This window comes from Sapajus apella, unplaced genomic scaffold (genome assembly GCF_009761245.1).
Source record: "Sapajus apella isolate SASKATOON/1434 unplaced genomic scaffold, GSC_monkey_1.0 scaffold37, whole genome shotgun sequence".
NCBI lineage: Eukaryota > Metazoa > Chordata > Mammalia > Primates > Cebidae > Sapajus > Sapajus apella.
In genome coordinates this window covers 13,974,675-14,002,626 of record NW_022436977.1, presented here as the reverse complement: position 1 = coordinate 14,002,626, position 27,952 = coordinate 13,974,675, and the positions used below count along the sequence as shown (strand labels likewise).

Here is a 27,952-nt window from a genome sequence, read left to right as displayed (position 1 = left end):
TCCTATTCCTTAGCTCCCAGAGAGCTAAGGAACTTGCCCAAGGTACCTCCAGGAGTAAGTGGAAGAGCTAGGATTCAAACCCAGCTCTCAGGGCATCTTCCATTTAGATAGAAATTCACACTGAGACCTGACCCAAGGTCAAGCCAGCCAAGAGCAAGGAACACTTGACCTCTGCTGGACCAAGAGGACGTGTTCTTTAACCACTTTGTGGCACAGTGGCCACAGGGTTGAAAGCTAATTGGAAATCGAGGATTCTATTAAAAGAAAATACTTCTAGGGTGATGCTAGGACTTCTTCCCAAAAGGAGTGACCTAGGATCTGTCACTTTACTGAAACCATGAGGAGGGCCACCTGCAGCCATCTCCTCAATGGCACTCGTAAGGAGGCTCCTCACTGGAATTTCTCAGCCTTGCTGTGGCCATTGCTGCTATTTTCCTAAACAGTCTTGAGCTCTGTTTGGTGCACTGTTCTTTCTGGAAGACAATTGGGTGCATGCAGTTAACTGTCGTAAAGTGGGCGAATCTGTGCTTTCTAAGATGGCACCATCCCCCTATCCGACTCAGTGTAGGCTGATTCTAATTCTGCAACGTGAGACCAGGGCAGAGCTACTCTTCCGCTGGGCTGCCCTGCAGTTCCTCCCCAGACATCAGTACCAGCCCTTTGCTCAGCTTCCCTTGAAGAATGAGCTGAGTGGGACCTCCCCTGAGAGAAGAGGGCTCTGACCCGAGCTTTTGCAGAATTCTAATTCGCCACGGGCTCTGCCAGCCAGTGACAGCCCTTGTCTGGAGAAGCCGTCTCCTGGGTTTGGCGTGATCTACCTGGGGGCTGGGTCGGCAGGGGCTGGACCCAGAGCCATGAAAATGGCTTTAAATGAGAGGCATTATCTTATCTTCCACTCTGCCTCCTAGAAATGAGTCTTTGATTGCCAGGCATTTGCATCTGAACTTGGCCCTCCCTCCTGCTCCAACTCCATGTCTTTAATACCCTGTAGTTCCCTAAATGGAAAGCCCCATTGAAACCCTGGGGGCAGCAGGATTGCCCATGAGAAGTCGTAACAGATCCCTGAGACCACTCTCATCAGATGACAGAAGGACTTCAGGGAAACACAGGCTTATCCAGCTAGAAGGAAGCTTAGAGGTCATGGAGGGTTGGGCCCCCTTATTTTACTGATAAAGAAGCCCTTTAGATTACCCTTTCCGTCAAGCAACTACAAGGTGATTTGAACCCCTCAGGATTTGAGTGGGCCTGCAATCCAGTCCATGGCCACGTTCATACACTTCCCTCTGCCTTGCTGCCACCCTAAGGCACGGCTTCACCAAAGGTCTGAATTCAGCCCATTCATTAAGGGGAACACTGACAAGCCGAGGAGGATGAATCACAGCTCAGCGGCAGCCTCAAGCCAATCTGAACCAGGCTCCTGTCAAGGACCGGTGTTTCTCTAGGCCCTTAGAGACAGTGGGGAAATGGTCATGAGGGGACTTCTGTGTCTCTGGGCTGGATGGAATCTAGATTACTTCTTCCTCTAAATCTGTGTTTTCCCTCCGATGCCTCTCCCAGGAAGATGCTGCATAAAGTGGGCCACCCCATTCTCTGGGGCTGCTGCTTCACAGCTTCCACCACCTTCCCTGAAAGTGAGAATCCTTCCAGAACAATGCAATCATGATAGTGACACCACCTGCCAGACAGGCCAGGAAGATGTCCACAAGCCTCTCATTTCCCCAAATTGCTGAGGCCTTGAACAGGCTGGCTCAGGTCACTTTGTCACTTTTACTGACATCCTTTTGGGATTGTATTATCTTAGCAACTGTGCTCATGGAAAGCTTCTTGGGAACTCAACAAGCAGGGGGATAATTTGGAAGGCTATGGCTTAGAGTTGCTTAAAAGCAAACAACCAAGGAATCTGGTGACCTATTGCAAGGGTTGCTTATGAGACAAGAATCTGGAATGAGGTAGAGGAGAGCAGCAGCTATAAAGTCCAACAAATCTCACTGTGCCAACCGCATCATTTGCTCTGATGATTATTGTTGTCATGTTAGGTGAGACCTGTGCCATACCAAATGATGATACCTTGGTTGGAAAAGCTGATGAGAAAGCCAGTGAACATTCCCCACAAGCAGGTACAGAAACAAAGCCTCCTGTTTTGAAATTTAGAAACTGAATGCCTTCAAGTCATAATTGACTGGTAAGTGACATTCTTTTCTCTTCTTTTGGCAGAATCCATGATCACTTCCATTGGAAACCCAGTGCAAGTATTGAAAGTGTCAGAGACATTTGGGACTTGGATAAGAGAGTCTGCTAACAAGAGTGATGACCGGATTTGGGTGACGGAGCATTTTTCAGGTACTTGCACTCGGCTGATGACCCATGTCTGTGTAGCAACTGAATTTGTCATCTGTTGCCTACCTTCAGGCGTATTCTATTTGTGTGTGTCTGAAATCCCTGGTAGTTGGTGTAATAAATGTCTCTTTATTTTAGAAAGACCAATGAGTGGGCAGAAAACTTTCTTCCTTTGAACATGCTGGTGGCAAGCTTTGAAGTTCAGGTCACAGGGGCATGATGAGGGTAACCCACATATAGCCTGTTTTAGGCCAAGCATCCAGAAGGAAACGAATAGCACTATGACTGCAGGCCTCATAAACCTCCAGACCATAATGTGAAAAAATTGTCAGACAAATCCTTGTGTACCGTCCATCTTTCTCTAAGGTTGCCCCCCTCCCAGAAGAGTACTTTTGGCCGTCTTTCCCAGCCACCTGTTGGACACAGAGCCCAGGAAGAAGGTGAAGTTTCACCTTGCAGTTACACTGCATCTGAGCTGGACCCTAGTTGTACTGTTCCAAAGAGACGTGGTCAGGAATTGCTGTAGGAACACTGGCCTCGTTAAAGAAGGGGCCTGGCCATACTCACTGGCAGGAGAAATAGCTGAGAAGAAATCACTTCTGTATTTCATCAAGGCCAGTTATTCAACTGGGCAGCTGGTAGTAACTGCCCAGAATACCAGAATCTGGGGACTCAAAAAGGAAGAGTAATACTGTATGTTAGCAGTGGCTGCCGCACAATGCAGGAAGAGGTGGGAGAAGGTAAGAGGTGACCGCCCAAGCACCAAATATCTGCCATTCCTGGTGAAGGCCTGTGCCATTCTCATAAAGAGTTTAATGAGGCTGGGTGTGTTGGCTCACGCCTATAATCTCAGCACTTTGGGAGGCCGAGGTGGGTAGATCCCTTGAGGTCAGGAGTTCGAGACCAGCCTGGACAGCAGGTGAAACCCTGTCTCTACTAAAAATACAAAAATCAGCTGGGCATAGTGGCCCATGCCGGTAGTCTCAGCTGCTTGGGAGGCTGAGGGAGAAGAATTGCTTGAACCCAGGAGGCAGAGGTTGCAGTGAGCCGAATCACACCACTGCACTCCAGCCTGGGTGACATAGCCAATACCCTATCTCAAAAAGAAAAGAAAAAGAAAAAAAGAAGAGTTTGATAAACAGTATAGAGTTTGGGGGGGAAGAGTGTGATACACAGTTCTCCCAGGAGGAACAAAGCCAATTTGATGCCCATCACTTTTAAAGGATATTTCAGAAATTCATATGGAGAATTAGACTTTGAGTTTGGGAGTCTTAGATTCTTCACATTGGACATGGGACCTTAGGGAACATTTCACTCTCAACTTCCCTTCCTCTGAAATTCCTCCCAAGGACCCCCTCCCGAGCTGTGATCGCTGGAAGCAAGTAACAGCCTCTTTCTGGCTTCGCTCCTACAGGCATCATGGTGAAGGAATTCAAGGACCAGCCCTCTCTTCTGAATGGCAGTTACACCTTCATCCACCTCCCGTATTATTTCCATGGCTGTGGACACGCTGTTCACAACAACTCTCTCTACTACCACAAAGGAGGTTCCAGCACCATAGTGAGGTGAGTCACTCTGGACCACGTCACCTTCTCATGCCTCTCATACAGCACCTGTGCTGTGGTGCTTTTGTGAGCAATTAGGGGTAGGGACTGCATTTTCATCATCTTTGTGTCCCTAGAGCTGACACACAGAGGTCAATCAGGGCTTACTGATGAATGAATCACAGGGTACATTAGTGAGCCCCATGGCCCAGCCCCTGCCTGGGGTCTGCATTTGTTCCTGGTCTGGATACCCCAAGGAAGGTCAGAGCCAGGGAGAAGTCGACCTGGAGTGGGGTGATGGTCGCAGCTTCCTCATCCTCTGAGAGAGAAGCAGCGGAAACTCAGAGCTCTCTCTCTGCTGGAATGTGCTGCTACTCCCTGATAAAGTTTTGTTTTGGCAAACTTTGGGTGTGAGGAATTTCATGTCACAGCTGAGATCATTGAAGACTGGGGACTGAACCCCAAGTCAGGCGTCTCTGCCTTCAGATCCATGTGTCATCCTGATGGAGTCCTCCCAGGCCCCTCTCTGCTCTCCCACAGGGAAGGGAGGAGGGTCACCTGGGTAGTCACTGCCAGTGCAGCCCCTGAGCCTTCCCCACAAGAATTGCTGAAGTTCTGTCTTTATGGTTCAAGAAGAGGAAATCAAGCTCTGGCCTTTTGAGGCAGAAGCAGGTCATCTTGGGCAAATCAAGAGAGCAATGAACCGAAAGCCAGGACACCTGGTTTCTGGGTCCAGCTCTTCTGCTTTCTCTATGGCCTTGGACAAAAGACAGCACTTCCTGTGTCTCCCTGTCCTCAACTAAAATGATGGACTAGAGACTATGAGTCCTTCTAGCTGTTTCCCTATCTGAAACAGTAAACCCAGTATTATGAATGCCACAGTCCTACTCATTCCAAACAAGATGGGGGAAGATGGTCCTTTCTCTTTCCCTCATCCTTCTCCTATCCTTAGTGGGGTCCAGCTTTAACAACCTTTGGCATTTGAATGCTCAGGTTAGAATAGGGCAAGTTTCCCAGTGTAGTGTGCAATTTGATCAGACACATCACTAAACACAACACTTACCACAGACCCGCTAACTCAGTTTAATAGAGAAGCCTAGTAAACCACCTCCATCCACAGACACATCGGACATTGGCGTCAGCCGTGGCAGGAAGCATTCCCTCCTTTGCTTCTCACTCCCCTCTACGTGACACCCCCATCATCTCTACACCTCCCTGGCTGATGCTTTTGGGCAGTCTTGTGCTAGCAGAAAAAGGCAAGTGACCTACCACTTGCTCAGCAGTCCTTGCTCTCAAGACACCCTCTTTCCTCCGATGCTTCTTGTTGAATCTTGTGGTTCCCTGCTGCCATGTTATATAGGGCTATTGCCACACGGGTAGGGTCAGGGGGAGTTCTGTGGCAGATAAGCCCCACAGTGAGAATTGGCCTCTTTAAGGAGGTGTGTCTTCTAAGAAGGCTAAGTTTGGACGCAGTGGTTAGGAGGCCTGTACTGCTGTATGCCAGGCCACGAGTCTGGACCTGATGGAGAGGCAGAGCTGAATTCGACCCTGCTATGGCTGGGAGAGATGGGCCTCACCAAGGAATGCAGCTGTGAGGTATCAGGACCAGACAGGGACAAATGGCAGCACTGAACCCCAGGTATTCAGAGGAAGGAGAATTCCTGTGAACTAAGATGGGCAGGGACCTTCCCAAGCCTCACTCCTCTCTAGTTTCTTCATGGTTTCTTAATAGATTTCAAGTCCGTTAGGATCAAATGCATATCCACAGACTCACACATTTCATGTTTCTTCTGCTGCTCAATGGCACCCTCTGGTGTTTTCGTTTAGCCTTATGTTCCTGAACTTCCATTCCTGGAGTTAGGTACCTTTTGAATTATAATTCACTTTTATGATACAGCCTAGAGTTGGAATCTGTCCAATCAGATCGCCTCCAGGAGCTAAGGTGCATGAGATTTCATGCCATAGCTTAAGGTGTCCAGCCACTTACTTGACAAGAAAATGGGCTTCACAGTCATGACTTTGCAGCAGCCCTTCTCAGCTGGTGACTTTCTTCTTAGCTGGCTGTAAAACCTTTTTTTTTTTTTTTTTTTTTTTTTAATTTCAGCAAGGAGTAAAGGAACAACTCCCACACTTAGAAACCCTAAGTTCCACCTCCGGCTCTGCCTCTTACTTGTATTCATGGGCCAGTCACTTCTCATTTTTTGCTTATAAAATGAAAAGATTGGACTATATCCTCTTTTACAGCCCCCGTGCAGCTCTAAAAATCTTTGAGGGGGCATTTCAGGAGGTCAGCAATCATCTGAGCATTAGTGAGGTGAAGTAATTTTCTGGGGGTCACATGGCTAGTAAATGGTCACTAGATGCGAATTCATTCTGACCGTGGGGAGTATTCTCTTCAACACCACACCACTGTCTCCCTGTTGCCTCTGCTAGCACAGCCAATTATCACCTCTTATGCTCTCACTGCTCACAGCATTGTCCAAGGACCAGCAGAACAGGCATTACCCGGGAGCTTGTAAAAAATGCAAAACCCCAGCCCTTACCCTAGACCCACTAACTCAGTTTAATAGAGGAGCCTGATCAGCCACCTCCGTCCACAGAAACAGTGACTCATGTCTCCTTTTTTTTGTTTGCATATTTCAGATTTGAATTTGGCAAGAAAACATCTCAAACTCTGAAGCTTGAAAATGCTTTGTATTTTGATCGAAAATACCTTTTTGCAAATTCCAAGACGTACTTCAATCTAGCTGTAGATGAAAAGGGCCTTTGGATTATCTATGCATCAAGTGTGGATGGCTCAAGCATTCTTGTAGCACAGCTAGATGAGAGGACATTCTCAGTGGTGCAGCACATCAATACCACGTACCCCAAATCCAAGGCCGGCAATGCCTTCATTGCCCAAGGAATCCTCTATGTCACAGACACCAAAGATATGAGAGTCACATTTGCCTTTGATTTGTTAGGAGGGAAACAGATCAATGCAAACTTTGATTTGAGAACTTCCCAGTCTGTTCTTGCCATGTTAGCATACAACATGAGAGATAAGTATTTATATTCATGGGAAGATGGCCATTTAATGCTTTATCCTTTGCAGTTTTTGTCAACTACCTTAAATCATTGATGGACTGCATTCTGCTCCCTTCAGCAAATTTCAGGTGTTTTATGGGACCAGTTGTCTCAAGGAAACTTGTCTTTTTAAGGGCAGCCAGATATTTAGAACATAAACTTGTGACGTAAGCGTTTATATGGTCAGTGAGCCCCCCTTAGTGAAATTGCAACAGATTGAAAGTTGAAATGACTGAGATTTGTTGATGTCTCCACAATTTGCTTGGCAAGTTACCTCTTTCTCCTTGGGCCTTAGTTTCCCCGTTAGTCATCTGAATCAGCTGGCTAAGGTGATCGGTAAGATTTTTTTACCTGTAGGAAATTTGGTGACTCTTGGCTGCTGCTATCCTCACAACTTTTATGTATCTGCTTCTGTTGTTTAGTTTTTTAGCCACATGCTGACCAAATTTAACTTTGAATTGATAAGTCCAGTGGCTTGAGTAGTGAATCCCTCAGTGTTGACTTATATCTTGTTCTTTGAAAAAATGCATTGACTCTTTAAGACATCTAAAGTATCACACTATCCATAATTTATTGCATTTCTTTGCATCTGCACCTGCCACCACAGAATAATCATTACCCTCAGCTGCTGATTGGGCAGCTCTGAGATTAGCAAAATCCAGCAACAGCTGCATGCTCAGGTTTGTTTTTTTTTTAATAAGATATTTTTTGTTGTTGTTGTTTTCTTTTTCTAAATAGAGAGAGTCTTGCTATGTTTCACAGGCTGGTCTCAAACTCCTGGGGCTCAAGTGATCCTCCTGCCTTGGTCTGCCACTGCTGGGATTACAGGCATAAGCCACTGTGCCTGGCCCACGTTTCTTAATAAAACAGAATCACAATCTTGCAGGTTCCCCCCAGTTTCTGATCATGCTGATTTGTAGCTGTGGATCATGAACACCAAGTCCTCAGGTCACTCTGACTTCTTATGCTTCTTCTGTGGATCCAGTATCAAAGTACTAAATGCTATGTAGGTAGACACTAATCTGGCTGGAACCATGGGAAGCACTTTGCAGTGTTCAAAAGAGAGGCGCCATTTGCGGTTATTGTGTAGAACTGGGCCAGAGTCAGTCCATTGCCTGTTTTTGTAAATACAGTTTTACTGAGCACAGCCACACTCATTTGTTTATGCAGTATGGCCTGTGACTGCTTTTGCTCTGCAACAGCAGAGTCGAGTTATTGCAACAAGGAGTGTGTGGCCCCACAGTGCCTCAAATATTGGCTAGCTAGCCCTCTATGGAAAAATGCTGCTGACTCCTGATAAAGAATACAAAGTGAGCCTGATTCTTGAAAAAATCAGAACCAGACTCTGTTTTGTTTTGTTCTAGACTAAGAAGCCACATAGGATGTGATGTGCCTTTGGGTAGAAGGGAAGGGTGATAAGATGAAGTATCCTCCACAAAGGCCAGTTAGGGGCTGTTCTTTCTCTAACATAGCTTTAGAGGATGTGATCTAGTCTCCTTGGATGCCAGGAGAGAATCCAGTTGAACTTGTTCCTAAATGCTCTTAAATCTGCCTATTTTCTGCCAGCTCACTTCTTTAAACATCTTTCAGCCCAGTGCTATGTCCTGGAAGGGCCACTGCGAATAGGGAAGAAGCTGGAAAAGTTCCTGGGACTCTGCAGCCAGGAAGGGGAACCAGGGCAAATCTCATGTAAAGATTTTTCAGCAACTTGCCCCAATTTGTGTGTATTCCAAAACTTCTTCTCTGGGACCAAATTCATTCTCAGTGGCTCTAGTTCAATACATTATTCACAGCAGTATTTTAAAACTTGGGATAAGCCAGGCCTGGTGGCACGTAACTGTAATCCCAGCTACTCGGGAGGTAGAAGTGGGAGGATCATTTGAGGACAGGAGCTCGAGACAAGCCTAGACAGACCTCGTCTCTAGAAAGTAAAATATAAGTAAATAAAACGTAGGGGATGTACAGATTTAAATAATCAAATCGCCCTGCTCTTCTAAAAGTCCCCAGGCAGCTGTTAGTGACTTGTTTGTTGTGTTCCCAATATGATGAGTATTTGAAACTTCTCCCCCTACCTTTTCATTAGAATGGTTGTGCCACATCACCCTGGCTTTTAAAAAATAACTCTTTTCAGATTCACGTTCTCTAACAAAGAGTCTCATGTTCAAGACTGATATGTCTATGAATGCTGGTGTTCTTTTAAAGTATTTAAATATATATTTTGCTGTTGCTGAACACAGGAGACCAGGATAGGAATCTAGTTTCATAGTAATGGTAATATATACAATACTCATTGTATCTATGGTAGTAATCAAAGGAGGTTATTCATTAGCACACGTTCCTTTTAGAAAAACGCTTTAGAAACCTTAGTCTTGACATCTGAGCTATCTTGGCTCCCTTACTTGTGAGTAAGGAATCATATGCTCACTGTTGGAGAAGCTGATACTGGGACTTTTTTTTCTTTTTTCTTGCTATGGCAGAGTAATGCTAATGTAAGGACAACTGAGTTTGATCAGTGTTTAGTGGCAGTGGGACATCTTATCTGATTGTCTTTAAAAGTGAAAAGAATTGAGATTTTATTCTTGTAAACATTGATTTTTAAAAAAAAAATTTGGGCTCACTGCTAAAATAAAGTGTACAATCTAATGTTTTTAAGTCAAGATACTGTTTTAGGAGTTTACCTTCTCACTTATAATCAAAGTTGCTCTAAAGCACTTTCCAAATATCTGCACCTCTGATGTCATAATCAAACCAGATACTTCTCTAATTCTTCTTTAATCCAAAGTAGATAGCTTCCCACTGGAAAGTAAATAAAACCATCCCTCCCAACCTCAAAGCTAGGCCAGACGCTACATCAAAGCATTTTCTTTCAACTGATAAGGTGGCCTTTTGAAGCCAAGCAGGTGGTTCTGGTTTCAAGTTATCGTTAGGCACAGGTGCTATGGCAGAAAATGTTCAGGGGTGGAAGTTTTAAGATGAGGAGTCCTGATCTTAGGCATCTTAACTGTCACGAGGTGAAAAGTCAAATGAAACAGTACAATTCTTGATGAATCAGGTGTCATCTCCCAGTCACACAGACTACATTTTGGGTATGATCATCTGATGTCAAGTGAAGGAGACGTGAGTGATAGGGCTTTTCATTTACATCCAGATGCTGTGGGCTTGTGTTTCACAGTTTTAAGAGCCATAATTTCCAACCTGCACAGATTCTGAACAACAAATGATAATGATGAATGTCTTTTTGGTTGTAATTTAACAAGCCAAATAAAACAATCATTGCTGAGCACAATCACATGTTGAAACAAGTGTGTTGTTGTTTTTACCTCTTGTTAATTTATATGTAACATTTAAAAGAAAAAACAATATAAAACAATATTGTGGTAGCATTATACTGGTGGCTCCTTTGTGGAAGCTCTCAGTTTGCTAGCGCACTCTGAATACAACGCTGAAATATTGTTGATATGGACTGTCTTTCCTCTATAAGAAAACACGAACAATGGAAATCTAGTACTAGAACTGGGTAATACATAGACATAAATGCAATAAAGATTTGCCAATTCATCAGCTTGGGGAAGGCAACTGAGGACATAATACTTGAGGCTAAAGATGAAAAGAACAAAAATTTAAAACTGGATTTGTGTGAATTTGAGCAAGTCTCTTAACCCCTCAGAGCCTGTGTTTCATCCATAACACATGGATAATAATAGTATTTACTTCCCTTCACTTTTCTATGTGAAATGCTCTGATAATTGTACAATTCTTGACAAATCATAATTGTTACTTTTATCGTTCCTCCCTGCAGGGAACCAGAGTGACCCTGTTGTTCTTATGGCCTTATCTAGGGCTTCAGAAATAGGGACACCATGTGAATAGTTTCCATGGGCTGAGAGCAAGGACCTGGTAGATCAGGTAACACTGTCACAACGCCAAAAAACTGGTCCCTTAGTTATACAATGAATTTACATAAAACTGTCCCCAAATAATGAGAAAATAGTCCAAGTACATGTTACCTTGACCTATGGAGCTTCTTTATAACCTTCCCTAGAAGTGCCTGTTACTGGACTTTTGTAATTGAAATATTACAAAGCAAAAAGAAAAGTCCAAGGAGAAAATAGTCTTGCCCCTTTAAGGGTGTGATTTTAAGACCGTGCCTGTGATTTTAAGATATCTAATATTATATCTATTCACTGTAAAGATTTTAAATGAGGATCAGATTGGTCTTTCGGTCCCACTACAGTTTCCTCCAGACACTCTGCTGCGACCAAACTCAACAACTGAGTTAAGTTTTAATAAAGAAGTGGTTTAAACTACTTCTGAAATCAGATTCTTGTGTCTAGCAATGTGGCACTGTCAGTGTCCCAAGCTGCTTGCCCAGAGGCCACATCCACAACTGCAGGATAAAATGTCAACACTGGTTGGGACCCTTCAGAACACTCGATCCCCCTCTCATTTTAAAGTCTAGGAAAGTGAGACCAGAGAAGATGCATGACTAACTCACCACACATGCAGCCTAAGTGCCAGAGTCAAGAGGAAACACGGCTCCTGACTTTATGTTTTCCACCTCATCCTACCGCTTCCAGAGATAGGATTTGGTTCTTATAACCGGAAAGCGGAAATAATTAACTTTGAACACTTTTTATGGCACTTCTTTTTAAAAAGCTGTATCTAGAGAAATATGCTGAACCCAGCCTCGTCTTGCAGAGAAGTTCCATCACTTGGGAATGCCCAGCCTCACCTTCTGGAGCAGATACACACGCCCAAGCCCAGCACTACTTGTTACTTGTAGATGCTTTAGAAACATCAAAGTAGCTGCCACTTGGTGCTCATGGTCTCTATGCCGTGATGTCTTCTGGGTAATCTGCACACATGATTTCACTCAATCATGCCCAAGTGGGAAAGTCCTTAGATATCACACCTTCTCTCTGCGTGATGTTTAAATCCTCTCCACAAATGCAGTGGACTCTGATGCACTCACGACTTGGATTCCACTTCAGAAAAGACATTTTGCTTTTGGTGCTGGAAGTGCTGTCAGCCTCTACGGAAATGGCCAGAGCTGCAAGGAGCCACTTTGCCCATGGACACGCCCCATCATCCAAGGACTGATCAGTGTGAGAGTGTAAAGGTCTGGACATCTCAGCCCACTTTGTTATTACTCTAAAAGGCAATTCTAGTGCCAGAGTACCCCATGGTTCAGCCAAGTCTGTCACTGAGCCTGTATTGCAGATTGACTTTCTCTGTCCTTCCTGCTTCTGGCACCTCCCTTCCACAGATGTTGATCCTAAGGGATCTTCTTAATGACATCCTGCTGGCTAAACTCCATCTCAGAGTTTGCTTCCCAGGGAACCCAACCTGTTGTAGAATTGCCACATAAAATACAGGATGTTCAGCAACATTTTAATTTCAAATGGACAGAAAAATTATAGTAAAACTATGTCCCAGATATTGCATGAAAAATACTAAAAAGTATTTATTTAAAATTCAAATTTAACTGGGAGTATTGTATTAATAGTTGCTAAATCTGGCAACTCTAACCAAGTATGGTCCCAGAAAGAGGCCACTGATATGGGGCTTCCAGGCTGGTTCGCTCACCACCCTTCCTTCAGTGAGGACCCCAGGTTGGTAATAGATGAAGCACAGATAGCAAGGAATTGGTCTAATCGCTAAAACTTTCATTGGTGATCAACTGGCATGGTTTAGTGGTAGAAAGGAAGGTATTAGCTGATGTGATATATCAGATGTTTGAGATTATGGGAGAAATAGGGACTGAAAGGATAATAAAATCAGGTGGCTACTGCTAAGCTTGATTGACCCACCAGAAACTGATAAAAAGCTGGGCGTGACTAATCACCAAAAGACAGCTGAGTGAGAAAGCCACGGGCTTCCTAACCAGCGCCTTACACTGCCAGCTTACAAAGCGGTCTCCTGCAGAAGGGGAGAAAAAGCTCAGGATCAGACCCTGGACATAAAGATCAGAATTACCAACCTCCAAAGAAGGTTAAACTCCCAACAAAAGAAGACCTCCTATGCTCAGGTTAGAACATGGACAGGGACAGATTGGGGCTCTGACATATGGGATAAAATGTCCGTGTTGGCCACTTCTAAGTTGCAGTTTTTGTAGACTTTGTGGGCGTTTGGAAATAAAGGGAAAATTCAGAGCCGAGTTAAATCAAGTTTGTTGGCAAAACTTTTTCTGTAGAAGCCCTGTTAGCAAATATTTTAAGCTTTATGGAGCCCACAGTCACTGTTGCAACTATTCAACCTTGCTGTTGTAGTTGAAAACTACAATATGCAAACAAATGAGCATGGCTCTAGTCCAATAAAACTTATGGACACTGAAATTAGAATTTTATATAATTTTTACATTTCACAAAATGTTTTTCTTTTGACTCTTTCCTTTGTTCTCAAACTTTTGACATGCATCTGACTTTTAAAAACTATTTACACATGTAAAAACAATTTTTAGCTTGCAGACCATACAAAAGGAAGTGGTGGGCCAGATCTAACCCAAAGGTCATAGTTTGCCAACGCCTGCGATATTCATGCTACCTAAATGGTACTTTCGGTTAAGAACGTTTTTTGGACATTGCTAGAAGATGGGAGTCACTGTGCCAACTTAAAGGTAGCTGCACATGTAGGCTACAATCGTTTTCATTTAACTTTCTCCAAAGAAGCAAGAAAAGAAATACTATGGTGGTGGCAACATCAGCGCCCTCATCATAGTTCACATTATTGAGGGCTTAGCGTGTGCCAGGCAGTATACTAAATGCTTCATGAGTGTCAACTCATGCAATTCTCACGGGAAGCCTATAAGGCATAGTCTTTCTAAAATCAGTTTCCCAGATCGAAAAACTAAGAAGCTCACCCACTGTCACTCAGCTTGTAAGTGGTGTAGTTGGAATTCAAATTCAGGCAGTCTGACACCAGAGCTCACGCTTCTAGCACTACTCTTTCCTGCCTCTCAGAGAATACCTAGGGTTCCCCCCATGCTTTCTGGCTCCCTCTGACCTTTCTACTGTGATGATAAGGGCTAAAGACATCCACATAGGAAGAGACTCAGCAAGTTCTTTTCTGTCTTTGTCTTTTGGTCTCTCCTGTCCTTAGGAGTCTGGCAAGGCAATGTGAGGTTGGCAAGCTGATCTCCTTGGTGAAAGATGGAGCTGTGTTTCTATTTTCACTATTGCCATCTCTGTCTCTTCATCCCCCAATTTGTGCTCTAGAATACACTTGGGGAAATACTAACATAGGCACTCCAGCTTTCTTTTGGTTCCCGTTACATAGTTTATCTTTTTCCTTCTTACTGTTAATCTACGGGTGTAATGGTAAAGTGGTTTTTCTTGTAGGAAGCATATAGTTAAGCTTCATGGGGTTTTCTCTCTCTCTCTTTTTTTTTAACCTTTTCTAACAACTTCTGCCTTTTAACTGAGATATTTAGCCCAGGGATTAGTAAACTACAGCCTCCTGGGCTACATGTTTTTGTAACTAATGTCCTATTAAAATACAGCCACATCTATATATATTGTCTATGCTTTTATACTTAAATTATAAAGTTATATAGTTGCAACAGAGACTTTATGGCCTATGAGCTTAAAATATTTACTGTTGGCCCCTTTAAGAAAAGGTTCAAAGACTCTCCTTTTGGACAACTTACATTTTTTTCTTCCCAACTTCCCAGTTTAGACCATTTACATTTCATGCAATGGATATGCATTTGTTGATATGGTTGGTTTATATTTGCCACCTTGTTATTGCTCTATCTGTTCTTTGTTCCCCTTTTTCTTTTTCTGCTATCTTTTGAATTGACTGAATGTGTTCTAAAATTTCACTGTATTTCCCTTCTGGGCTTATTAGTTTGTATAATTGTGTGATTTCTGTCTTATTTTACTTTAGGGTTTATAATGCATATGTTTTTCAAGAACTTTTTTAACAATTAATTTTTTAGATGGAGGCAGAGCAAGATGGTGAAAGAAGCCTCCAGCAATCATCCTCTCCACAGGAGCACCAAATCTAACAGCTATCTACACAAAAAATCACCTTCATAAGAAGCCAAAGAATCAGGTGAGCAATCATAGTACCTGATTTGACTTATTACTGAAAGAGGCACTGGAAAGGGTCAGAAAGACAGTCTTGCATAGCCAACACCACCCCTTCCCCAACCCCTGGCAGAGAATCTGTGTCCTTGGGGAAGGAAGAGCACACTAATTGTGGGACTTTGCATTTGAACTCAGTGTTGCCCTGTCACAGTGGAAAGCAACACCAGGTAGAAATCAGCTGACACCCACAGAGAGAACATTCAGATGAGCCCTAGCCAGAGGGGAGTCATCCCTTCCAGTGGCCAGAAATCAAGTTCCTGCAAGCCTCACCGCTGCAGACTAAGGTGACTTGGGTTCCAAATAACCTCGAGAGGCAGCCTAAGCCACAAGGACTGCAGCTCCTATGTGAGTTCTAGTGCTGTGCTGCACTTGGAGCCAGTGGACTTGGGGGGCACGATCTTGTGAGACATCAGCCGGGATAGCCAAGGGGGTGCCTGCACCACCTCTCCCCCCAGGCTCAGTCCACGCAGCTTGAAGCTCAGAAAGAGACTTTGCGGGGCCGGGCGTGGTGGCTCACGCCTGTAATCCCAGCACTTTGGGAGGCCGAGGCGGGTGGATCACAAGGTCAGGAGATCGAGACCATCCTGGTCAGCATGGTGAAACCCCGTCTCTACTAAAACTACAAAAAATTAGCTGGGCATGGTGGCGCGTGCCTGTAGTCCCAGCTGCTCGGGAGGCTGAGGCAGGAGAATTGCCTGAACCTGGGAGGCGGAGGTTGCAGTGAGCCAAGATCACGCCATTGTACTCCAGCCTGGGTAACAAGAGCGAAACTCTGTCTCAAAAAAAAAGAAAAAAAGAGACTTTGCTTCCAGTCAAGATGAGGAGAGGGACAAGTAAAGAGAACTTTATCTTGCAACTCAGAAGCCAGTTCAGCCGCAGTAGAATAGGGCACTGGGCAGTGTACTGAGCCACTCATTCTAGAGCCTAGTTCCCAGGCAACATTTCTGAGCATACTCTGGGCCAGAAGGGAACCCACTATCTTAAAGGGAAGAACCCAGTCTTGGGAGGATTCATCACTTACTGAGTAAGGGGCCCTTGGTCCCTGAATAATCAGCAGTGGTTTCTGTTGTAGGCCTTGGGTGAGCCTCTGAGACTTGCTGGCTTCAGGTGAGACCCACCACATTCACAGCTGTTGTAGCTATGGGGAAAGACTCCTTCTGCTTGGAGGAAAAAAAAAAAAAAAAAAAAGCAGAGGAAAGGGTAAAGAGGACTTTGTCTTGCAGCTTAGGTAACAGGTTGGCCACAGTGGGGTAGAGCACCAAGTGGGGGCTTGGGGTTCCTGATTCCAGGCCTTTACTCACAGATGGCATTTCTGGACCTGTCCTGGGCCAGAAGGGAGACCACTGCCCTGAAGGGTAAGTCCCAGACCTGAAAGCATTTACCACAAGCTGACTAAAGAGCGCTTGGGCCTTGAGTGAACATTGACAGTGGCCTGGCAGTACTCCCCATTGGTCTGGGGCAGTGGTGGCCATGGGAAGAGACTCCTGTGGAAAAGGGAGAGAAGAGTGAAGAGGTTTGTCTTGTGGCTTAAGTGCCAGCTCAGCCACTGTAGAATAGAGCACCAGTAGGTTCCTAAGGTATCTGACTCCAGGCCCTGGCTGCCAGACAGCACCTCTGGACCTGCCCAGGGATGGAGGGAACTTGCTGTCCCAAAGGGAAGAACACAAGCCTGGCTAGCATTGCCACCTGTTGATTGTAGAACCCTAGGTGTTGAGCAAATATAAGTGGTAGCCACATAGTGGTTAGTGGGCCTTGGATGAAATTTAGTGCTGTGCTGCCTTCAGGTCTCACCTAGTCCTGGGGGTGGTGGCGGCCACAGGGGTGCTTATGTCACCCCCTTCCCCAGCTCTAGGCAGCTCAGCATAGAGAAAGGGACTCCGTCTTTTTGGGAGAAAGTAAAGGAAGAGAACAAGAGTCTCTGCCTGCTAATACAGAGAATTCTTCTGGCTCTCATCCAAGCCCACCAAGGTAGTACCTCTGAGTCTGCACAAGCCACAGTATTATTGGGCATGGAGTGCCTCCTAATGCAGATACAGCTGCAGTTACCAAATACAGAAATCACAACACCTAAGTCCCTTTGAATACCTGGAAAGCCTCCCCAAGAAGAACAGGTAAAAACAAGCAATGACCACAACAAATACCTATATTAGTCTGTTCTCACACTGCTAATAAAGACATAGCCAAGACTGGGTAATTTGTAAAGGAAAGAGGTTTAATGAACTCACAGTTCTGCATGGCTGGGGAGGCCTCACAATCACAGCAGGAAAGAAAGGAGATACAAAGGCATATCTTTCAGGGTGGCAGGCAAAAGAGTGAGTGCAAGGGAACACCCACTTTAAAACCACCAGATCTCATGAAACTTATTCACTGTCACTAGAACAGCATGGGAAAGACCCGCCCCCTATGACTGGTCCCTCCCATGACATGTGGGAATTATGGGAGCTATAATTCAAGATGAGATTTGGGTGAGGACATAGCCAAACCGTATCATTTCACCCCTGGCCCCACCCAAATCTCATGTTCTTACATTTCAAAACCAATCATGCCTTCCCAACAGTCCCCCAAAGTCTTAACACATCTCAGCATTAACTCAAAAGTCCAAAGTCGCATCTGAGACAGGGCAAGTCCCTTCTGCCTATGAGCCTATAAAATCAAAAGTTAATTACTTCCTAGATACAATGGTGGTACAGGGGTTAGGTAATTACACCTATTCCAAAGGGGAGAAATTGACCAAAGTGAAGTACCTATAGGCTCCATGCAATATCCAGAAGGGCAGTCAAAGCTCCAAAATTATCTCCTTTGAATCCATCTCTCACTTCTAGGTCACACTGATGTAAGAGGTGGGCTCCCACAGTTTAAGGCAGCTTAGACCATGTGGCTTTCAGGAGCCCCTAAAGTTTGAGACAGGTCTCAGTTATTTTAGAAATTTTATTGTGCCAAAGTTGAGGACAGGTGTCCATGACACAGCTTCAGGAGCTCCTCACAATGCGTGCCCAAGGTGTTCAGAGCACAGCTTGGTTTTATATATTTTAGGGAGACATGAGACTTCAATCAACTTAAGTAAAAAGAGCATTGATTCGGTCCAGAAAGGCAGAACAACTTAAAGCAAAAGCAGGATAACTTGAAGCAAGGAGAGGGGGCTTCCCCGTAACAGATAAGAGACAAATGGTTGCATTATTTTGAGTTTCTGATTACCCTCTCCAAAGAAGGCGATCAGATAAGAATAGAATGGAGGGCGTGTTTGTCTTAAGCAGTTCCAGCTTGACATATATAAAATGAACATGGGTTCGGTCCAGAAAGGCAGGACAACTCAAAGCAAAGGTAGGATGACTCAAAGCAAGGAGGGGCTTCCAGGTCATGGGTAGATAAGAGACAAATGGATGCATTATTTTAAGTTTCTGATTAGCCTTTCCAAAGAAGGCAATTAGATATGCATTTATCTCAGTGAGCAGAGGCATGACTTTGAATAGAATGGAAGGCAGGTTTGCCCTAAGCAGTTCCAGCTTGACTTTTCCCTTTAGCTTTGTAATTTCCAGGGGCCCAATATAGTTTCCATTCCCATTTTCTCCCCTTTTAAAAATCTTTTAGAGAAGGCATTTTAGAATAAAATGAGTCTCGGGTCTCAGGTTTTTTCTAATGTCTCATGGCTAGGATGGTGTATTCCTAGACAGGTAAGTCCCGAGTCATTAGGAAAGCTCATTTTTAGGAGGTTGTGTAGTCTCATGTCCTGTGAAGAGAAAACAGTGGGAGGAAAGGAGAAAAACTAAAAAAACAATCTTGGAAAAATCAATCTAGGCCACATTACTCTGACGTCCATACATCAGTAGGCAGATATCAAAGTGGCTTGTGTATGTAAATAGGTTGCCATTGTTTTCTTAAGTTTATGTTGTCCGGCTTCAGTTCACAGGGCTTTAAGAAGGTACAGCTTAGTTTTCAGGGACTCCAAATTAGGAACAATGTGGAAAAAAGAAAAAACAATTGAAAACATTCTTTTGAAGACTTGTAGCCAACAAAAAATAAAATTTGGTTCAAACTGTAGAAAATAATAAAAATTGAAAACGATTAGGCAAGACTAGAATCTAACAACAGGCATGTACTATAGTTTTTGAAACATAATTTTTCTTCAGTTTCCTAGTTTTACTGAAGATGAATCAGGGTAGGATTTATTTGCTTTATTATACTTGACCTAATTATTTGTATACAGTACAGCAAGAATAATTATTTTTTATATAGACTTTGTTCCATGGCAGGAATCTCAGATAAGAATTTTTCTTTAAAGCCAAGCCTAGCCATGGATTTGTGCCATTAAATACATAAGAGTCGAGTGAATGCCTCTCCTCTTTAGATTTCATGATAAACTTGGAGCTTCTGGGCCTGTCACATAATGATATTTTTTGCTTACCACAGGTCAGGAACCCTGTACGGGAACTGTGTAGACAAAGGTATGAGGCCAGTTTTCCAACAGGCCTTCATGGGCTCCCTAAGTCAATCTTTAAGGAAAGCACATTATTGCAGTCAAAGCCTTGGTAAAATAACCAGTTTCTCCAATTGTGTCCTGTTACAAATGAAAACTGATTCTTATTGCACTTAAACAAATAACAGCATTTGTCATACATTAAGAATACTTATAAATCGTTTTCAAATTCTGTAGAAATCAGGTAGAGAGAAACAAATATGCTGCAAATTTTATCTACAGGAGTATACTTTAATTATTAAAAGCTGTATATAGCTTAGAAGAAAAGTTTTCTTGACTCAGAAAAACAAAACAAAGGATCAGCAACATTCGAAGCAAATTTAAAGAGATTACTTCTTTTAGAGTTTTATTAGTTTAGTTCATGCAGTTAATTCCTCTTCTGCTTGGTATTCATGATCGTTTCATCTCTCTGTGAGTCCTGAAAATTTTTTCCTCTATTCTGATGTCACAATCTCCAAAGTTATCAGAAACCTGCATTTGAGAGCACCCGTTAGAATTTTATAGCTGATTATAAAACCACCTCCTAAAGAAGGCCAAAACAAGACAACAATTGTCCATGGATGACAGAAAGTTTTATGGCAGCCATAGTCAAAGACACAGTTGACAAGGAAATTTGTTACCTCTATTGTATGAATGATAGGAGTGTCCCATAATTTTGGAACACATACCAATAACATCTATACAGATACATCTCAAGAAAACCAAACACCATTTCATATTTGACAATGTTTCCTGTGTAATTTATATACAAAATAAGCCAAACTATATCATTTTTGGACTTTAGGGAACCTAATATCTTAAAGGATTAATTAGGCCAGAAAAAGACATAATTTATAATTTGATTTTGGAATGTTTATCAAATAACAAAGGTTTAAAACTCTTGATATCACAAGATAGGACCATTCATTTAACCCAAGTAATGACTCAAAGATTTCAAAAAAGAGAAAAACCTTCCTTCTTTCAGAGAGGAGACTACATTTTCCAAACTGTAACCCCTAATAAAAACAGCATGCAGCCAATTCAATTTGCTTGTTAAAATTTTATAAACCACTTATAAAAGTTTAATTTTGACCATAAAATTCAACTCCCATAAGCCTTTTTTTAACCTTTATATCCTTTATTAAGGAGTCAGTTAATGCTTTAAGAAAACCTTGTTAATCAGACAGAGGGGCCCACATGCTGGTCTTGCGGTTAGTGTGCCTTTGACATTAATGATTGATTTATAGAGAAACTGAACTTATCTTTCAGAATTGGCCCTTATAATCTAATGTACCCACCTCTTCCATGATAGTCCCTGGGCCGTGAGTTGAATAGCTCTAATTTCTGGCCCGGTTTCTTAGGAATGCAGTTTGTTTAGATTGGCTTCTTCTACGGGGCCTGAAGATGAGGATTTAATTCCTGTCAGCGTTTAAGATTTGGCAGGACTCGATGTCCTTTTTAGACCCAGGAGTCTAAGTCCTGTAACTCACTGTCACAAGGACTTTAAAAGAACATACAGAAAGATACACAGATGTAATACCCTCAAATTATTTTTTACCAAGTTCAATCTCTAAAATGAACGTTATAATTTCTTTTCAATGAAAGCTTGATCTTATAAAAGTTTTTGGTCTTTTGAAATAAATCCTCTTATTGTGATTTGCATAGATCATTCATGACATGCTTAGACTTTTTGGTTTGTCCTGATCATTCTTCTTTCTTAACCAGTCATTTTATTCTAGCACTGAACTTACCCTAGAAGATGATTTTTTTCTTATGTAAAATTATTTGTGTTTGAGCTTTCTTGCACCCCAAAAAATTATTTATTTTTCTAACTTTCTTTACATCTCTTTTATTTCCTGGTCCCTTTTAACTTGTTTTATACATAACCTTTAAATCAGCTTTGAATTAGACAAAAATTCTTCACCTTTTTAAAAAGGACACTTCTTAAAAATCATTTATCTAGATTATTTATGTAAACTGCATAGTCATCATTTAAAGTTATGAAACTGTCATTGCAAAATTATAACTGAGACAGTAAAAAAGATTTGTCCTAAATAATTCTGTCTTGTTACTAACCTCTAAGCTGTCATTGTTCATTTTTGGGCATAGGCCAAACCAACTTTGGGAAGGGCTTAGTTTATAGTTTAATTTTGAAACAAAAAGGAAAACAGTCCTTTCCCAAGGCAAACCTCCTTATTGCCTATGGACTCGACTGCCTATAGCCACAGAATTAGAAATTATGGTAATTTTATTAAATTCAAGATGTAGCTATTTTCATTAACCAATATTAATGTGTTATTTATTAAAAATTACACAAGAAAAGATCATTCTGTTTGGGCCTGTGTTTATAGTTTTGTAACCCTTATGCCAAATGTTGATACCTTACAATATTTGGCAAGGATAAGTATGAAATTATGTGGTTAATAAATGCAAACCATAATGTATGCTGGCAATTGTTAAGACATTTCTGATATTACTTTACCAGTAACTTTAAAGCTAGCTTATTAAAGATGTTTACTTAAATCATGTGAACTTGAAAAAGGGTTTGACTAGTCTTTTTTTGATAAAGTATTTGATTTAAGCGCTCTTCTTTTTAAGTCAATTAGAGCTCTTTTATATATTTTCAGTAGTAAAACATTGTGTACACCACACATAAATACATAGATGTATTAGGCATGCCAATAAAAGTACTATTTATAGATTCATAAAAACCTTTTTTCCCTTTATCTTAGGCTTTCAGATTTTTTATAACCTATTTCACAACCCTAGGCAGTTGCCAACTACACAGCCTTAAATTTGCATATTAAAGGAAACAAGGTGAAAATCAGATAGCAAAAGTTACATCCTAAGGTACAGAGAGAAAAACTCTGGTGTACTAGAGGGATATTAAAGATGAATGCCAAATCAAACATAAAATTATAAAAATCTATCATACCATTGTAAAAGGAGACCAGTTTTATTTAGATAGGGACTATCTATCTTTTAACTAGATCTCTAAACTTTAGGCAGAATCCACACTGAATCCTGGGTTTCCAAAGAGGGAGAATTGTTACGAGACTAGACTACGTGATGTTATGGTGCACTTAAAATTTTTTAAACAAAGGTATTTCTAAGTGTCTATGCTACACTCTCCTTTAAAAATCCAAACATAGCCTCTGTTGCAAAAATTACTTTATTTAATAAATCAGGTAACACAGTACAAAAACAGTTTAAAAACTGAGATGAATTTGTTCATTTACATTCTTGGGGTTCTATAAAAAATGGGTTTCTCCCCCAAAGGGAGTCTGGCACCTTCTCCATTTTCTTCGAAGTACCCCAGGGTATTATAAACTATTTTAGGTCCCTCACGCAGCAGAGGGTGCAAGAGAAGGAAGAGACTGCGGAAGTAAATGAAAACAGAATTCAGTCAATTAGAAGAAAAAAACTTTTGCTCAAAACAAGGTTGAGGTCCTAGGAGAGAGGAAAACCCCAAAAACATGAAGGCCTTTTAAACACACACACGGCACACACATACACATCCTGGATGTTAGCTTTTAATTAAACTGACTTTAATCATTGAGCTCCTTTAAAAAATATTTTTAATCTTATTACCATATTTCAGCTAGGACAAATTGCTGCTATTTCAGAAGTACCAAGTATCGAACCAGAAAGGACTTGACTTAGGAACGAAATCCAAGCTGCTGTGGTGGAAAAAAGAAGGCAGTACCTTAGCTATTGAACTGTAGCATGGGGTGACATCCATTGCTTTCAGTTTGGTCTGGCTAGCAAAAAGATGACCTTGTTATGTAAATAAAGCCCCTTTAGCAGTCAAAATCAAAAATCTTTTCTCCTTTTTTTCTTTTTTCCCTTTTGTTGCCCGTTTTTATCCCCCACCACACGGTGTGTGTGTTTGTGTATGCACACTTCTGTGGAAATTTAGAGGCATTATTCCCCATAATTTGGAACTTTCCTTCAGATTTGATCAAGTCAGAGTTGCTCGAACCCAATGGAAAAAAAAGACTGAAACAACAACAAAAACATTAATTAAAAAAAAAAAAACCCGTTAGGCAAAACAAATGATCCCACAACTTATATGATTACTGAGCACTCTGATGGTAAAGAGAATTTAAGGTTAACTTTAGCCAAGACAAAACCCCAATTCAGCTACTTACCTAGGATGGGTCTCAGACTAAAAACTGGTCTCTACCATCCTAGAAGCATGAAAAAAACCTCGTGTTCTCTCTTGGAAGTAAGCTCAAATTCCGTAAAGTTACTTGCCTTCCATCATCATGGAAGCAGGAAAACTTGCCTTCCTTGTTGGAACCAAGTAAAACTCAAAAAAAAAAAAAAGGGGGGAGTTGTACAGCAAAATAAACTCTAGATCTTGACCAGATTTTGGGAGATCAGGGATTCTCTGGAGGGGGTGCTCCCAGACCTCAGCAAATTATCCTATTAGTTTGAGCCATAAAGTTAGTTCATGCTGGTACCAACTACCAATATATTTGTCAAAGGTCAGGGCACCTCCAGTCAGAATCTCTATGTGGTTACCAAAATGTGAACCCCCAAAATCTGACAGGTCTCAATTTACAAAGTTTATTTTGCCTAGGTTGAGTACACGTGCCCCGTGACACAGCCTCAAGAGGTCCTGATAACATGTGCCCAAGGTGGTCAGAGCACAGCTTGGTTTTATATATTTTAGGGAGACATGAGACATCAATCAACATATGTAAAATGAGCATTGATTCGGTCCAGAAAAGTAGGACAACTCCAAGCAAAAGTGGGATAACCTGAAGCAAGAGGGGGCTTCCAGGTCACAGATAAGAGACAAATGGTTACATTCTTCTGAGTTTCTGATTAGCCTCTCCAAAGGAGGCAATCAGATATGCTTTTATCTCAGTGAGCAGATGGGTGACTTTGAATAGAATGGGAAACAGGTTTGCCCTAAGCAGTTCCAGCTTCACTTTTTTCTTTAGCTTAGTGATTTTGGGGCCTGAAGATTTATTTTTCTTTCACACGATAGAGTGAGATGCTGCTGTTACAGTGCCTGGAAATATGGAAGTAACTTTGGAACTGGGTAACAGGCAGAGGTTGGAAAAATTTGGAAGTCTCAGAAGAAGATAGGAAAATGTGGGAAAGTTTGGAACTTCCTAGAGACTTGTTGAATGGCTTTAACCAAAATGCTGATAGTGATATGGACAATAAAGTCCAAGCTAACGTGGTCTCAGGTGGAGATGAGGAATTGTTGGGAACTGGAGTAAGGGTCATTCTTGCTATGCAAAGAGACTGGTGGCATTTTGCCTCTGCCCTAGAGATCTGTGGATCTTTGAACTTGAGAGAGATAGTTTAGGGTATCTGGGGGAAGAAATTTCTAAGTGGTGAAGCATTCAAGAAGAAACAAAGCATAAAAGTTCGGAAAATGTGCAGCCTGAGGATGTGATAGAAAAAAAAAAAGCATTTTCTGGGGAGAAATTCAAGCCAGCTGCAGAAATTTACATAAGCAGCCAAATGTTAATCTCCAAGACAATGGGGAAGATGTTTTCAGAGCATGTCAAAGACCTTCACAGCAGCCTCTCCTATCACAGGCCTGAAGGCCTAGGAGAGAAAAATGGTTTTACGGGCTGGACTTAGGGACCCCTTGCTATGTGTACCCTTAGGACTTGGTGCCCTGCATCCCAGCCACTCCAGGTGTGGTTAAAAAGGGTGAACATACAGCTCAGGCCATTGCTTCAGAGAGTGCAAGCCCTAAGCCTTGGCAGCTTCCACATGCATTGGGTCTGCAGGTGCATAGAAGTCAAAAATTGACGTTTGGGAACCTCTGCCTACATTTCAGAGGATGTATGGAAATGCCTGGATATCCAGGAACAGGTGTGTTGCAGAGGCAGAGCCCTCATGAAGAACCTCTGCTAGGGCAGTGCAGAAGGGAAATGTGGAGTGGAGCCTCCACACAGAGTCCCCATTGGGGTACTGCCTGGAGGAGCTGTAAGAAGAGGGCCACTGTTCTCCAGATCCCAGAATGCTGGAAAAGCCACAGACACTCAATTCCAGCCCATGAAAGCAACCAGGAGTGGGCCAATACCCTTCAAAGGAAAATATCTTATGCCCCTGGAAATCACTAAGCTAAAAATAAATGTCAAACTTGGAACTGCTTAGGACAAACCTGTTTCCCATTCTATTCAAAGTCACCCATCTGCTCACTGAGATAAAAGCATATCTGATTGCCTCCTTTGGAGAGGCTAATCAGAAACTCAGAAGAATGTAACCATTTGTCTCTTATCTGTGACCTGGAAGCCCCCTCTTGCTTCAGGTTATCCCACTTTTGCTTGGAGTTGTCCTACTTTTCTGGACCGAATCAATGCTCATTTTACATATGTTGATTGATGTCTCATGTCTCCCTAAAATATATAAAACCAAACTCTGCTCTGACCACCTTGGGTACATGTTATCAGGACCTCTTGAGGCTGTGCCATGGGGCCCGTGTCCTAATGTGTCTATTTATGTGTTGTGTACACAGTGTTTCACTATTGAAAATATATAAAAATTCTAATTATTTGGTTTAAGAAAATAAAAGTGTTTGAAGAAAATACTTTATCAGGAAAAAAAGACTAGTCAAATGCTTTTTCAAGTTTGTCATTTAAAATCTTTCATAAATAAGCTAGCTTTAAAATTATTGTTAAAGCAATATTAGAAATGTGTTAAGAATTGCCAGCATACATTTTGGTTTGCATTTATTAATTAAGCAATTTCATACTTATCCTTGTCAATTATCATAAGGTGTCAACATTTGGCAAGGGTTTACAAAACTATAAACACAGCCCAAAACAGAATGATCTTTGCTTCTGTAATCATTAATAAATAAGACATTAATATTGGTTTAATAAAAACAGCTATATCTTGAATTTTATAAGATTACCATAACTTCTAGTCTTGGACTTTAGGCAATCTAGTCCATAGGCAGCAAGGTTTATTATCATCTTTGTTTCAGAGGTAAACTATAAACTAAGTTCCTCCCAAAATTAGTATAGCCTATGTCCAGCAATGAACACGGACGGCTTGGAGGTTAAAAGCAAGATGGAGTTAATTATGTCAAACCTTTTTCACTGTCTCAGTTACAATTTTGCAACTGTGGTTCTATAAGTTTAAATGACCATTATAGTTTTCATAAATATTCTAGGTAAACAATTAAAATATGTAAATTTACACACTGCCACGTGTGTTCCTATGCAACAATTTTGCATGTTCTTCACATGTACCCCAAAACCTAAAATACAATAAAATAAATAAATCGGGGAAAAAATAAATAAATAAATAAATAAAATAAAATAAAATATGTAAATTTAATAGGATAAAAACTTGTAGACAAACTTGTCATAATTGAGAATGTAAAGTTACATTAAATAATAGATATTTCATTGTTTTGGCATTTTCCTATAAAATATATTTCTAGGCAAGTATTTTTTTCTAAAAAAAGTTTTTTTAATAAAAGGTGAACAATTTTTGTCTAATTCAAAGCTTATTTAAAGGTCAGGTATAAAAACAAGGAAAAAGGAACCAGGAAATAAGAGATGTAAAGAAAATTGTAAAAATAAGAATTTTTTTTTTTTTTTTGGCTAAGAAAGCTTAAAGAGAAATAATTTCATATGAGAAAGAATTGTGTATGGTAAATTTAGTCCTAGTGTAAAATGACTGGTTGTTTAAAAAGTGACATGTTCAGGACAAACCAGAAAGTCTAAGCATGTCATGAAAGAACTGTGTCAGTCACAATAAGATAATTTATTAAAAACAAAAGGTTTTGGTTTCCTCAGGAAAAAACAGATTAAATTTTTTAAGTTAAGGTTATTACATCCATGTATCTTTCTGTACATTCTTTTAAAGTCCTTGTGACAGTGAGTTGCAGGGCTTTGACTCCCAGATCTGAAAAGGACATCAAGTCCTGCCAAATATTAAACGCTGACAGGAATTATATCCTCATCTTCAGGCCCCGTAGAAGAAGCCAATCAAAACAAACTGCATTCTTGAGAAACAGGGCCAGAAATTAAAGCTATTCAACTCATGGCCCAGGGACTATTATGGAAGAGGTGGGCATGTGAGATTGTAAGGGCCAATTTTGAAAGATAGTTCAATTTCTCTTTAAATCTATCACTAATGTCAAATGCACACTAATGCAAGACCAGCATAGGGGTCCCTGTGTTAGATTAACAAGGTTTTCTTGAAGCATTAACTGACTCCTTAATAAAGGATATAAAGGTTATAAAAGGCTTATGGAAATTGTATCTTATGGTCAAGATTAAAATTTTATAGGTGATTCATAAAATGTTAAACAAATTGAATTGGCTGCATGCTATTTTTATTAGGGCTGTTTGGAAAATTAAGTCTCCTGTTAAAAGAATGAAGGTTTTTGCCTTTTTTGAAATCCTTGAGTTATTACTTGTGTTAAATGAATGGTCCTATCTTGTGAGATCAAGAGTGTTAAACCTTTGATACTTGAC

At 41.5% G+C, this 27,952-nt stretch overlaps 1 protein-coding gene across 1 annotated transcript in view; it reads left to right on the top strand.

Moving 5' to 3' along the window:
• Nucleotides 1-8,282, top strand: part of GLDN (gliomedin) — a 66,259-nt gene extending 57,977 nt beyond the window's left edge. Inside the window, exons 7-10 of the mRNA XM_032297466.1 lie at nucleotides 2,037-2,117; nucleotides 2,215-2,340; nucleotides 3,752-3,902; nucleotides 6,525-8,282. Of these exons, the coding sequence (XP_032153357.1) occupies nucleotides 2,037-2,117; nucleotides 2,215-2,340; nucleotides 3,752-3,902; nucleotides 6,525-7,002 (836 nt within the window). The 3' untranslated portion in view covers nucleotides 7,003-8,282. The remainder of the gene's footprint in view (nucleotides 1-2,036; nucleotides 2,118-2,214; nucleotides 2,341-3,751; nucleotides 3,903-6,524) is intronic.
• Nucleotides 8,283-27,952: the final 19,670 nt, after the last annotated feature.